The following is a 15,230-nucleotide window of genomic DNA, read 5'->3' on the forward strand; positions in this document are numbered from 1 at the left end:
TTCCTAAATTTTTGTTAACCACAGACCTTATTTCAAACATTTAACCAACATCTCCATACGTGACTTTTACACGTAGGAACCGGAAGTGCTAACGTCTTCTGGACTCATTCCTGCGGTACTCTGTTTGGAACATGTGATTTAGTCACATGACGACCGTCGTATTCCAGTCCCAATAATCTTCAAGCAGTCATTACCCAGAATCCTCCTCAACCTGCCTTCCTTTCCACTTTCTTGTGGTGTAATCCAAAGATTGGATGGTTGTCAAGATATCCACTGCATGGACATTTTCTCCTCCTCCTCTCCAATTCCTGCCCAAACTGATACAATCCCCGTGTGTTTTCTTAAGGGTAATTATGAGATAAAGGTGTGGTGCTGCTGCCTGGGATTAAAGCCCAATCAGAAACCACAGAGCAATTTTGCCCTTGATTGTGACTGGATTTGAGGCAGGTTGTCACTTCTACAGTATATCATGCCTCACAAAGAGTTCTTCAGTCCTGCATAGAGCTAGAGGAGGAAGAATGTCTCCATGGCTGCTGCAGATGACGTGGGCCTTCTTGTCGCTCCTGGGCACTCAGACATAAGGGTTTGAGCTGCTGGCCGAATGAGTCGTATAACGAGACCCTGGAGACGTCTTAGCTTAGCCCCTTAAACCTTCTCTCCTTAGCAGCTAACTGACGGTGACTGCCAATCAGCTGCATGGCAAAATGGAGATGTGGACCGCGGTGGAGTGCAGTAGCCAGACACGCTGGCTGGCTGTGGCATGTCAGGGCTTTCCCCTTTAAGTCAGAAGATGTGATTTTTGCAGGTCTTTCGGACAAAGAGCCTCTATTCATTTCTAATGGAGATTCCGCCTCCCCTGGTTTTTCTCCATTTTATCGTGCCTTTCACAGGGGCCACTGAAATCGGCGGTGTTCGTAGGCCATTAGGTCACGGGTTCTTTAGGTGAAAGGTCATGTAGCAGAAAGATGGATATGAGACCAATCATCTTTAGCGAGAGGGAACACAGGCCCAGAGATTGCATTGCAACAAGGGCGTTCTGTGCATTTCTTTCCACCTCAGTTAAGATGAACTCAAAGAGTGCAACGTTTTTCAGTAAGAAAATATGCAAATCAAGTTGTGGTGTGAACGTGCCCTGAAAAGTGGCACTCTGCTAACAATTATCCCCTTAATCACCTATTGGAAGTGCAAATTCTGCACTTCAGCTGTAAAACGAGTCCACTAATTCTGGCACCCTTTTAGGAGTGTTCTCTGCCTTGTTTGGCTGACTTGCTGGTGACGATGCCCACATCTTTGAGCAGCCATTGTGCATGGCAACACTGTGAAAAGTATATTAACGCCATCTTCCAAAAGATATTATAGGAGTTGCAAAATGTATTATGTTATTTGGGTGCAACGTTAATTTCTAATGCCCTTGCCTACAAATAAATATGTGGGTAAAATAATGAGATTTACATAATCATTTATGCATGATAGGGAATAACATGGCATTCTGATTTGGTAATGTTGGTGATTTTGCATGTGCTCTAACTTGTACAAACCTTTAAACAAACTGCACTCGATAAAACACATGGGGGAGGTTCACATGACAGGTGACTGGTAGCGCTTGAGGAACCACAGAGGCACCGGGTGTTTTCACTGACCAGTACTCCATGGTTCACTCTAGTAGCCACAGGAGAGTTTTCTGAGAGAGAGACAGAACCTTGACCCTTCAAGAGGACCGTCTCATGTCTGCTGACCCGTGGAACAACAAAAGGCAATGACGACATAGACGCACAGATTCTACGTTCCCAGGCCAAGGGCTTGAGGGGAGCTTGAGGATGTTGACCTACTCTGGGAGACCCGAGGCTATTCTCAACCCCCTGACACATTTTATAACGTCTTCCTCAGTTTTCCCGCTCACTTCCTCTCACGATTCTTTCCCACTGTATTTGAGTTCAGCAACCTAATCTGGCGGCAGAGCGGAGCATCGCCGGGGCCTGCCCTGCTTATTTGAGGAGCGGCCCGGAGATGGGTTTATTTGAAATACCAGCAGAGGAATGATCAGGCCAGGCCTGAGAACCAGAACCAGAGAAGAAGAATGTCCAAATAAATCCAGTCCAAGTCTCAATCACTTTGTTTGGCCCTGTCTGCTATTGGTTGGACCAGTCTTTTTTTCTTCTTCTGTGTAGTCAGATTTATGGACATAAATGTGATTTTTTTCTTCTTCACTACGTATTTCTCAGAGGAAAACTGAGATGATGGCGGCTCGGTCTCGTTGGGAAGTGCTGTAAGTTACGGCGTTGAGTAAAAGGACACCAAATTGGCAGTTGTATGAATCCAAAGCTGCACTACATGTGGAGATACAGAGGGCCCTGTAAATCAGTGGTTCTCAAAGTGGGGTCTGGGGACCCCCATGGTGTCCTTGATGCGGTTCCAGGGGGTCCCCAGCAAAAATGGGGAATCATTTATTTTCACTATAATTCCATCCATAATTAACATGAGAGAATGTATGACTATTTTGGTCATGGGTTTCATACACTTTTTGTAATCAAATCGGGATCTGTGGTCTAATTTGTCAGGTTAGGGGTCCTTGTTATGAAAAGGTTTGAGGACCACTGTTGTAGATGTATCTGTATACACACACACACACATACAAAACAACTGCGGTATGAACATGAGCAGGCAGTGGAAGGGAGGAGCTCGGCCCTCAGTAATGCACCCAGGCACATCGTAACATTTGAAGGCTTTAATACACCGGATTGTTTAATGGGTGTTTGGAAGAGATGGACTGGAAGCCGTGGAAAACATTCAGCTGAAAACGATGTCCTGCTAGTCTGTTAGGAATTTACGGTGTGAGTCAGCTCTGGAACATAGTGCACAGATGCCACTCTTCATTTTTTTTTCAACCCTAAAATTAGAAATTCTTCCAGTTGTGAGGCTTCAACGCTCTCAGACACACGGATTCTTTGAGCGAGTGGATGAGAGTGATGCACAGTTGAGAGTATTTCATGTGCGTGGCCGCATATCTTCACGGCGTCTTTGCAAGTGAAATTAAAAAGGGATCCCGGAGTGATCCCTCTTTCCAGGAAAATTCCCCCGTTCATCTTTAGATTTCCTTGAAAAAAATGTCACCCAGCAGATGAAATGCTAACCAGATGTTAAGCTGCCATTGGCAGAGGGTGTCTTTTAACTCATAATGGCTCAATATTGCAGCTCGCACGTGTCTGGGCTCTATTTGCTTTACGCACTCCCGGCTAAGGCGAAGCTATCTCCTCTGATTGTATCAGTCATTTGTTTCCGTACGGGTGGAAAAATATCACCATCATGCTAGAAAAACAACCATGACATTCCAAAAGCCAGAAAAGCCTTTAAAAGTGTATTTGTTATTATCATACCTGTGTGCAATTTCAAGAACATTGTTAATCATCCAAATATGTCCCTATTTACTTTTGCAATTGGATCACATGTTCCCAGGGGATGAGAGCATGTATTTCTGGAAATTCTGTTTTGTTGGATCAGTGAGCATTAAACTGATAGTAACGATATAATGGTAACATTACAAAAACAAGGTCAACCTAAGAAAAAAAGAGGGGGGGGGGGGGGACTATACAAATGTTTAATAAATCTAAGAAAGTGATATACGAATTCAATGCAGGACTGAGACACATAGAGGTACAGTTTCAAAGTGTCCACTTCCACTGTAAAAACACTCATGACTGGTTTTCACATCACAGCCAGTTATAAGTAGCATACATTACTCTATTACTGTTATTATGATTTATGCATTGTAAGTTTCCCTTTCATGGTGTCCATGGACGAAACCGATTTGAATAAGACAGTATAAGACTCCTAAAACCAGTATGTCCTGTTTTCATACATATATCCAAAAACACTGTCAGCTATTTACATTATATACAGAGATATTGGTGAGACATTAAGGAATATATTTTCATTACACTGGATAAAATGTCCACTGTGAACTGCCCTGGGCCTGCAGGCTGTCCGTTCAAATATATAAATAGTGTGGCTCAGAAAATGTTTTCTTATCACACTCACTGGAAAATGGATTGCTTGTGAAAATCCATTATTATAATTTCCTCGTAACTCAGTTTTCAATTCCAGACTGAGCGGAACACATTTGAATAAAGATCATTTATAATTGAGGATGTTTAGGTTGGGGGGGGGGGGGGGGGGGGGTGTAGGTTTAATCAATTTCCTTAACTGTTTCAGCGTTTATCTTTACCCCCCCCCCCCCCCCACACACACACACAAAATGATCTTTCTGTGCTAAAGCGGTTAATTCCTCATAATAGAAAAGACTCAAAGTGAGACGAATACTATCTCATATTTCAGTGACACATGATACTCTCCAACAACTGGAACTGTAAAATCATCACAGCTGAAATTGTGAAAACAGCTGAACTTGGCCTGAAAATCCAAGCAGCTACAGCAGAACACTGGGGCTTTCTGTTAAATATCCAAACAGATCCATCCACAAACACCTCCAAGGCCACTTCTCTCCCACCTGACCCAGTCTTGCCTGACTAACCCCAGGCTGGTGTCGGGCTCACGTGTCCAGGCTCTGGCTCTCTTCAGGGCTTGTCTGCTGGCTGACTGCGTGGTGGTAGGTATGTCCAGAGCAATCCTGCAGGTGGATGGGCACTTCCTCTGGGCCTATTCCTCCTTTCGTAACCTTATCCTTGTCCCTACGGATCGGACACGACCCGTTGCTGGCCTTGGACGAGACGGTCTGTCCTCTGAACAGCTGCGCTCGCCGCTGACACAGGCCCACCTTACTGAGGAGGATGAACACGTCCCCTCTGAAGGCCTTGGTGAAGATGGCGTAGAGGAACGGGTTGGCACAGGAGTTGAGCGGGTAGAAGAGCACCAGCAGAATCTTGGAGTTGGAGACGGTGATGAGCGGCCGGTCCAGCACGGCCGACATGGCGTAGAAGGAGATGGGCGCCATGCACAGGAAGTCGGTGAAGATGAGGACCGCCATGCGCTTGGCGATGTTGGTGTCCTTGGAGTAGAGATGAAACTGCATGAAAACTTCATATCATGATTATATTGACCACAATTATGATGTTATCAGTATTATCGCGGTATAGAGCTTAGAACTCTTCATATAAGGATTTTTCGAAACATCTATGGAGAAAATGAATGGGGAATTCTCTGATGGAACGGGAGCTAAGAAAAAGTGGGCAGTCACTTGAGCTCTTGTTAAAATGTAAATTGTAAAAATGTTTAAAAAGTACTGATACACTCATGATGAAATCATTTCACCAAATTTTATATTGAAAACCAAGACCTGTTGTTAACTTTAGTTGATGATGGACAGTATTTACCGTGTTTTTCAAAGCACCGTAATCAAACACGATAATTTAAAAAATTAAACTGTAATACAGGAATCAATCATTCGGGGATTTTATCGCGGTTTATCATTAAATTGGTAACCGTTTCATCCCTACCTTAGAGCCGGAGCGGTAGTGCGGGTTGTGCACCGCACAGTAGATCTTGAAGTAGCAGGCGCAGATGACCAGAAAGGCCAGGATGTTGAGGACCAGCACCGAAATGATGAAGACGTGAGCGGCCGTGGACTGGGTGTCCATGGGCAGACAGATGCTGACCTTCTGGTAGCTGCTCACCCCGACCAGTGGGAGCAAGGCCAGGAGGAGGCAGAAGATCCAGCCGCCCAGCATCACAGCGGCCGCATGGGGCAGACGCAGCTTGCGATCCAGCCGCATGGCGAACGTGATGGCGTACCACCTCTCCAGCGTGATAACTGTCAGCGTGTAGACGGACAGCTCACTGGCGAAGACCGTGAAGAAGCCCGCCAACCCGCAGCCGGGGCCCGTCTGCCAGTCGATGGCGTGGTTGAAGTACTCGGCCCGCGTGTGGAGGTCCACGGAGGCGATGAGCAGGAGGTAGATCCCCATGCAGAGATCGGCAAAGGCCAGGTGGCACATGAGGAAGCGGGAGACGGAGAGCTTGTAGTGGCTGGTGAGGAGCACCAGGAGCACCACCACGTTCCCCAGGACAGCCAGCAGGCTCACAAACCACACGGACACTCGCAGAAAGCCAAAGCCCATGATGTCCTCGCAAGGGTTGAATTCATCGGGCGCCGGTAAACACTTGACCTCCTCTCCCTCCTCGCACACCACATAATCATAACGGCTGTCAAAGTCTTGGCTGGTGTCCTCCTGGGGGTTCTTGAGGGTCTCACCGAAGCCCACATCCTCATCGGGCTGGCCCCCGAAGTAGGCGTGGTAGTGGAGGCTGCCGTGGAAGTCGCCTCTCCTCCAGTCCTGTTGGGATTCTTTGAGGGACCCGTCGTTGGGCTCCTGGTCCGGGGGCGTCTCGACTGCGCCGTCGCCCTGGAGGAACGGCACGCGGAGAGGCTCCACAGAGCGCTTGTGATGCTGGTCATAGAAAGCAGTCAGGTTGCAGATGATGTACTCCAAGAAGCTGTAAAATAAATCCACATGCAGCAAGACGCACATGCAAGGCAGATTGAATACATAAAATATAATTGCTATACCAAATTAGACAACGTTTCTGAAGAAAATAGTCAGACAGGCCTCGCTGCAAAGCATATCCTCCCAAGCACTCAATGTACATTCAAATCATTTATATATCCAGTTGTAGAAAAGTTATTCCTATTTTTGAGAGAGTCATTATTAGTCTGGCTCAACCCTCTTCCTCTTCCTAGAATAACATCAATGAGTGACAGTAATGATGGCAGCAGTGTAAGAGGTTATAGGTAAACACGTCAGAGCGTTGATTCAATTGCTGCCAACATCCACACCATATAAGTGCAGCTGCCCCATTCACTGGCAGATCATTCATTAATCATACGAAATACACCGAGAGCATTCCATTGAAAGCTGTTTTGCCTTTTATACAATTTGTTTGCAAACTATAAATTCGTTGCTTTCAAGTCCATCGCCAGCCACACGTTCTTCTGACACCTCAAAACGCAAAAGAGAAACTTGTGTGGAATACAAAAATCAAGAAGCGTTTTCTCTCCTGAAGCTCACCCTCGTTTCTTCTTGAGGTTCTTGAAGCCGCAGCAGTGGCTGGGGTAGGTGAGGTTGGCGGTGGCGAGGCGTTTGAAGGTTTTGATGGGCGGAAGCTTCTTGAGGGACCAGGCGTTGCGCGCCACCAGCTCCCGTAGAGACTCCAGGCCTGTGGTCGGCAGGGAGACGATCCTCGTCTGCGACACGTCTCTGAAGGAGAGAGACCGGGTGAACGAGTTAAAGGCAGAACGCTGGGAATATATATTATATTGGAAATCACCATGTAAACTTGAATTTAAGTGTTTTCATGTTAAGTTCACCCATACAAGATGTCATAGCATAGCAAAATCACCCCACGTCTCAATGCAGGAATATGCTGGATTTGACAAGGATTGCTAAATTATATCAATGGAGAAGAGTGACAAGAGAGTGAAAGAGTGGTGAGGTAGATGGATGTGTGTGTGCGGGGGGCTAGGAGCCCTGAAATGTCTACACGAAAATGCCTTTTGTGGTCCTCAAGTGTATGTTTATCAATATTTCATATTTCGTATTATTTCACTCTGCTCTGGTTTTGAAACAGTATTTAGTTGAAATCTACAAAACTGCAATCAAGGAAGAGCCTTCTCAAAAATATGATACAGCAACTGTTGTGTTGAGCCACTAAGTGCCCCAAACCCATCATTTCAATGAGGGATGTGTGTGCTAATTGCTCACTAAATGAATGTGTGAAGGAGTGTTTGAGTTGTGGATGTGTCAACAGAGATGTTTTTTTAATCACAGATCATAGAAATAATGGTGGAGTAGGGATGAGAAGAAAGTAGGGGAAGAGACCCAGAGTTCCCTCCCTCCTATGCATGGTGATTATACTTGTTGTTGATTGCATGCAAATAAATAATATATCCAACTCGCCACACTGACGTTGGAACAAACTTGGTGTTAGCAAATCTACAGTAGAGCTTGACACGATCAGACCAGAGAGCCCCATGGACAAATTGAAGAACACAACCGCTCCATCTGTTTCCTACAGTGAGCTCTCCATTCCTTCATCATCTTTAAGCAATTACATGTGGTATTTCTCGCGCGCGGCCATTGTGCCAAAGCCAGCTCGACCTCATCGGGACAGAGACTGACAAATCTCACCGGCATCCTGTGTGATGGCATTATCTATATGCTACTGTACATACCATACGGCACATTATCTATACGCTACATACCATACGGCACATTATCTATACGCTACATACCATACGGCACTGTCTGGACTCTCATCCGCACGCTCTCCACGGGTCAAGCAGAGGCCAAGTACTTGGTGTCCCTGAGCTTGGTCCTTATTAAATGACTTAAAGCATTTTGTTTGGAGCATGGAGTATTTGATCTCTAGCCTATTTTATGCGTATTTTGTGTTTTTAGATGTGTCTTATTGTTATTACTCTCATTCATTTTTTTCCATCATATTATTTTATTTATTTTGGATTTATCTTTTTCTATCGTTAATGTGGGTGGGGCGGGGGGAAATACTAAAATATGAAGGGACAATCATTTCCATTTGTGCTGTATTTGTACATTTAGGTACACCTAATGTTCCTCGCGTTAAAATATTGTTGGGGGGAAAAAGCAGAAAGAGCCAAGTGCTCTTTCGTATTGTTAAGTCTTCATATGGGCTGAATGATTTGATTAAAGTCAAAGACACACACAAGCCAAACCACACATTACTAATCCATTTTACTAAGTGCTCCATAGTTCTGTTGACCCCATCAGCGCTCCCCACCTGACTGTCCTCTGCTCTCCTTTCGTCTCATGGGGAACATTGTGTGAGGCGACAGCACCGCAGACCCGATGACCGCGGGTCTGATTTTGTCATTCCCAGATGTTTGGCTCATGACCTCATGGAGGTGACCTCACTCAGGACATGTTCCCCCAATGGAACAGATGGAGAAGACCTGCACAAGGGCCGCATTGACCTACCTAGAGAGTTACGGCTCGACCAGATGAGCCACCAGTGCAACCAGATAGCCGTGGTAAAGGCTCTGGCATCAAACACCTCCGAAACGAGAGAGGGATAGTCCGCTTCAGTATCGGAGAAAAGTCGGAAGTTTCCCCCCTCTCACGCTCGCACACAATCGGTGTCTGATTTCTCGGTAAGACACAGCTGTGGAGTTGCGATTTTCACCCTTTGATGATACTGTATGCTATCGTGTGTCCCAGACGTGTTCCTCACCCAGTCTGCACATTACGAGTGAGGAAATGGTTGGACTCGAACTGGATATGGTGTGAAATATGTCAAACTAGGTCTATTATTTATTGATACTACATACGGTGTATGTAAAGGCCCATACCATAACGCTAATTGCAGTGATAATTCTTGAAATTCCAGGTGCTGGGTCGGGAAAGAAGTTTATAATTCTGCAAGAAAGATGCAGACTTCTATTATTACAGGTTAGTCTATGTCAGGGTGTGCAGCAGAACTGGCTGTCAAGTTTGGCATCAACTTTTATTTCTGCCTAATTAAACGCTAACTAGTCCATACCCGGGGATGCACACACCACAACTCTGCGCAGACATGCCAAAAATGCTCATAAACTGCTTTGGGTAAATGGAAAGAACAGTTTCGTCAGTCCCTGCCTATGCCAAAGCGCAATGCCCGTGTGCAGTTGCAGATTGATTGGCCAAGCCATTGGGGAGATGAAATGGATGCAGACGGACAGACAGACGGACGGACAGACCTTATGTAGCCCCGCCCACTTGACCCCATTGTGTCACGACTTCCTGTTCAAAATGCCGGCGGTTTTAACTGCTCAGACTAGTCTGACTCACCTGGTCAAACCTAGTTTGACTCACATATGAGTCAGACTAGGTTTTTGAGTCACAGCAGGAAGTGTAAACACAATCAGAACCTCCGATTGTGTTTACACTTCCTGTTAGTCTCTCAAGCCAGACTGTCTCTTCTACATATAAGGTGAATAGTAGGATAGTAGGAGACCAGAAAAACGAGGACTTCTACGGCAGGATAGCAAAAACTTCACTGCACACATGACTGTATCCATTTAACTAACTGACAGAATTGAAAATACCTTTGGCTCACCTTCCTGGTCCTGATAGCTCCCTCGAGATATCTACGTTCAAGACTGAAACATACCTATGTGTGTAGGAAGAAGAAATGTGTGTTCAGGTACCATCTGAGCAAACCTTCACGTCGTCAGGTACTTACAGAGCAATGGGGCCGCTGATGGTGCCCGCAAAAGTCCTTTCATCCATCTTGCTCAAATACTTATTTCTGTGAAGGGAGCTGCACAGGAAAGCACACGTTTAAGTTTATTAAGGGAAAAGTTATACTTGACATCTCAATCAGACTGACAGAGCCGAGGAGGCGCGGTATCATATTTTCCTAAGCCTCATCACTGTGTTTATTTTCTCTCATTTCGGGGGTGAAACATGAAAGCAAAAGGCCTTATTCACGTTGTTGATTCAAATTAGAAAAGCGTCGGTTGGGATGGAGTACTCTTAAAAAACACGCTGCGCCCTCAACTACACGTCCCCCAGAATCCCTTAAATCTAATAAGGATAATAGACCTGTGAGGGGCGTGTTTGTCTTGGTCGGGCTGCCCTGGGATCAGTTCCCCCCTCGGAGCACGGCCAGCGCCAACGCAAACACCCGTGTGGTAAGACTCACTCCAGTCACTGACCAACGGCTTAATTAGGCTCTCATAAGGACCCGGGCCTTGTGGAGGAGTTGCAAAAGAGGAGAGGAGAGCTTGGATTAATATCATTAATATCTCATATCCTGACTCTCCAGGGCTTCAGGACCGGGGGAGAGGTGACAAGCAGAGAAGAGAAAAACACGTTGCGACAACAGTGAGGCTTCTCGGTATTAGGGAGGTGAAAATAAATGTCTACAAGTCTGACCTATTTTAGCTCCTAGTGTCTATGAGCGTATGGCTCTTAATACAGACTTCCCGATACCCACTTTTGGAAGCATATTTTCCCATGAGGGTTCCAGCTCGCTAATCACGAGCGCGGGTTCGGCCCTCTAGAAGTACATTTGAGAAGGCCAGTGGAGACCCAACTGTGGTCCCTCCGCGTTTGTAGCGCAATTTTGAGTAAGCGAATACACATGCCAGATGTCAGAAATGGTTTAATCCAGGCAAAATACTGAGCAACCTAATTTTCGGAGAAATGTAAGGCCTCTAAACTGAGTGAAAGATATCGCTCCAGCTATAATAGAACTACTGTGTCTCCAGAATTGGCTTTTGTCGTGTTTTTTTCTCCTCTCTCCAAATGGTGAAAGCTCATCAAGTGAATAATATAAACTCTTGAACTTGATACCAAAGTAGCAACACTGTCACACTGCTGGGATGAATCAATATGTGGTTTTACTCTGGCTGGAATCGTTATGGGTCAGTAGCAATTAGATCAACAGACATCAAATTAATTCTAGAGGAGGGTTAAGGAGGTGCTGCATTTTTGCAAAGCATTGAATTCACATCAGGGAAATATCATAAACGTACACTTGATCCAGCTTGGTCCCATTGAAGGCATGATGTTGGATTTCCGTGAAGCCGTTTCCATACAGCATCCTGGAATCAAATAATGATAAGTTCACAGATCGTCAGCTTGGAATTATAAAGTTCTATATGAAAAAAAGAAATCCAATCAAAATTGATGTATTCACAGATTTCAAAGCACATGCTTTTTCAACACGGTGGTTTTCATACAGTATGTGAATCTATTTGTGATTTCTCTGTCATATTCACCTGACATTATATGATATTTGTTTCAAATGTGAAAACTTAGTTTCACAAGCAAAGAGACAATTCACATGTGTAATTTTCATTAAGGAAATTTGTCATTTCACATGATTACCTGCTGTGAATTCTGGGGAGAAAATCAAGTGAATTGGTATAGCTGTTTTAAATTGTTTTAATATTTCAATATTGAAAAGGTTGTGTGATATGATGTAATAAGGTTTTCAAGTGACATCTGTTTGAGGTGACATTTCTTGCTTGACATAATTGCGGTCACCATGGCTCATAATATAAAACAAGGGTTAAGATTTTAAGGAGGGTAAATACAATTATACTATGCCAAAATCATACCAACATTTGAGCATTAAATCATATTCATCCACTTTCATCCCATTGCAATTTATGTTACGTCATTGTAGGATTAGGATTTTGACATATTGCATTCAAAGTTTCACCAGGGGCCAAAGATTTCACCAAAGATTTCATTACATAACAGTCCAAAATGTGATGCTCAATATTTCTGTTTTTAAGTTTAATAGCTGATATTGACTTTAAAGGGGAAATCAATCCCCACCCATATACAAATTATTTCCATCTGTTAATCCTTCATCATTTTCTTTTCTGTTTCCCCAACACTAAGAGTAATATACCGTAAGTGATAAGTGGGGCTACTTATCGCACTTATTCTATGGTGACGTTTTGTCTGTCTGTGCAATTTTGCGGTTAGAACCACAACATTTTCTGTAACATAGTGTTCTGTGTATTAAAATTGGAACACCTCCTCCCTTGCCCCCAAACCTAACCACTTGGATGTGTTTGCTTGTTGGGTCCTAAGTGTGCTTGTTTGTGTGTGTGTGTGCGTGCATGAGTGCGTGCGTGCGTGCATGAGTGCGTGCGTGCGTGCGTGCGTGCGTGTGTCATTTTGCTGCCCTTGTGAGATCCAAGTGTTTTGAGTTTTAGACATTTGGACTGAGGACATTTTTGCGATGTGAGGTCATTTTGGATGGTCCGCAATTCTTCGAGGGGCTATTTTAGGGTTAGGAGGGTTGCAGGAGAATACCGGTGTGTCACTTACAGTTATAGCCTATTCACTACAGTTATAGTCTAGTCTACTTTCGCCCAATTTTACAATTCATGCCATAGTTAGTTACTTTTTTTCATAGTTTTTATCAGACTTGACAGTGTCAAACCTAGCTTGAAATCAACTGCTATCCCAGCAAACAGATATATATCATTTGTTCTCATTATTTTTGAGGGATTATTCACTGGTAGAGACTTTTATTTCTTCCAGTGGATTTCAGGTGATTAAGCAGAGTGTAACGTAATCACACGTTTCTTTTACAGCCTATGGTTATGTGACACACACACGCAATCTAGTCTTGCTAATCCAATCGAAGAGCCTGAAATATTATCTGGTGCAATAATAACTTTCTGCTCATATGAAAACACTCAAGTGGACATAATGAAATAAGGATAAAAGAGATGCTGACAAAACCAAAAGCTCAAGGCTTAATGATTCTCAAGTACAGTAATACAACTGTGTGTGTGTGTATGTGCAAGCATGCACCTGCATTTTGTATGGGTATGTGTGTTTGTACGTGTATGTGCATGTGCATGTGCATGTGCATGCCCGCTCCTCTGCATGCGTGCGGTTGCGTTTGCTTTTGCGCATATCTTACACTGAGAGCAGATCGTCGGTGATACCGCGGAATGAGTTGGCCGGGATCTCGGTGATGTGCGGGTGATCAGCGATTTCCCTGCAAAGAGGAGGAGATGAATTGGAGAGCAAACGACGTGCTGGTGTTGCACATAACGCAGACACTTGACTGGGAAGTGGCGAAGAGAGGAATGTAGTGCTGCTGCATGTTCTCTCAAGTGCTATCAGCTGGGAGGGGAAATTCAATTGGAAAAAGTGACTGTCTGAGAGCGATACAGAGATGTGAAGATGTCTCTCTATGGCTGTGGCTCATTTCACACGGACATGTGCACAGACACACATGGAGAGGACAGACAATAGACACAACTATATTCACACACACACACACACACACACACACACACACACACACACACACACACACACACATTTAAAAGGTGCTATGTTTAGCATTTTCAAACATCAATACAACATTGTCAAATTAATTGTGTTGGTTTTATTACCATAATCAAATGAGACCATGGTGGAGGATTGGTGGCCTTTATCCACCAGTTGTATTGTTAGTGTTTATCATAATTAAGACCACATTTCCCATAAGCCTCATTGTGGCTTATATGGTGGTTAGCATAGAGTAATGATTTATTACCTCCGCCAACTGAGTTGACTGGCAGGTCATGTGTTTGCCCTTGTTTCTCCATGTGTTTGTTTGTCTGTTTGTCCGCAGGATAACTCAAAAAGTTATGAACGGATTTGCATGAAACTTTGTAGAAACTAGCTTCTAGGGTGGAAACTCTGGAGACTCTGGAGACTCTGGAGACAAAAAAGTGACGCAAATCGTGACCAACAGACAGATACCACCCACATACCTAGCAATTTTATTATAGGATAGCAAAGATTTATAGGGTGGAGACTCTGGAGACGATGACTAACAGACATCGCCCGCCCACCTAGGCCATTTTAATTAGAGAAAAAGACGAAGAAAAGAAGAATAAGAAAGAAGAGATCAGCAGTGATGTCACCAAGCCCCCAGAAACAGCTCTGGGCCATCATGGCTCTGGCCACGGGCAACCAACGTACGCCTTCATCTAACAGACAGCGTCTTAAACGGAAGGCTTTACGAAGGGACTGATGTGTGTTGGACATTTGGGTACGTAGAAAGAGTTATGACATCACTGATGATGTCACTCGTGTTATTGATTTATGACATTACTGATGATTCAGTTATGATGTCAAAAACTTACAGCATGAAGTTCATGTCGTTAGAGTGGATGTTGCTCAGGTCAGGGAAGACGGTCAAGCCGGTATTGAAAATTCCCCTGAAAGACACCGAAATAGAAACACGTCATGTCACGGCACAAACAGAGACTACGGACACTATGCATAGGATATTCTTGTAATAAATTGCTGCAAAATTAGATGGAATGACACATTCCAATGCAAAAATATGTTGACATTTGCCATCATAAAGATATATTTTAAGAGTCTTACAGAGACTGTTACATTTGGCTGGTCACTTGAATCTTAATCTCAAAGAGATTTAAGTGATGGTGACATCAGGCTATACAAAATACCCAATTCTGAACACTGGAAGAAAACAACAACCTATAATTTCCCACCAAATAGTTAATTATATAGGCAGAGTCAAGACTAAATATTAGGATTGACATATTTCACTCAAGACAAAGATGTTGATTTTCAGCTTGAGTAGTTGGTTCAAGTGTGTAGTGACTTTTATGTACATTGTACATTTGTACATTTGTACATTTTAAATACAGCTTTCATCTGTTTGTGTTTGCATTGAAGTATTGAAGTGTTTGATGCCAAGAAAAGGAG

At 44.1% G+C, this 15,230-nt stretch overlaps 1 protein-coding gene across 1 annotated transcript in view; it reads right to left on the reverse strand.

The window, feature by feature from the left end:
- Positions 1 to 4,546: 4,546 nt before the first annotated feature.
- Positions 4,547 to 15,230, reverse strand: part of tshr (thyroid stimulating hormone receptor) — a gene marked incomplete at both ends in the record, with an annotated part of 24,010 nt that continues 13,326 nt past the window's right edge. Inside the window, 7 exons of the mRNA XM_083643294.1 lie at positions 4,547 to 5,002; positions 5,451 to 6,447; positions 7,020 to 7,208; positions 10,207 to 10,284; positions 11,504 to 11,572; positions 13,420 to 13,497; positions 14,639 to 14,713. Coding sequence (XP_083499420.1) covers positions 4,547 to 5,002; positions 5,451 to 6,447; positions 7,020 to 7,208; positions 10,207 to 10,284; positions 11,504 to 11,572; positions 13,420 to 13,497; positions 14,639 to 14,713 — 1,942 coding nt within the window. The remainder of the gene's footprint in view (positions 5,003 to 5,450; positions 6,448 to 7,019; positions 7,209 to 10,206; positions 10,285 to 11,503; positions 11,573 to 13,419; positions 13,498 to 14,638; positions 14,714 to 15,230) is intronic.

Source organism: Poromitra crassiceps (assembly GCF_964638095.1).
Source record: "Poromitra crassiceps genome assembly, chromosome: 9".
Classification (NCBI taxonomy): domain Eukaryota; kingdom Metazoa; phylum Chordata; class Actinopteri; order Beryciformes; family Melamphaidae; genus Poromitra; species Poromitra crassiceps.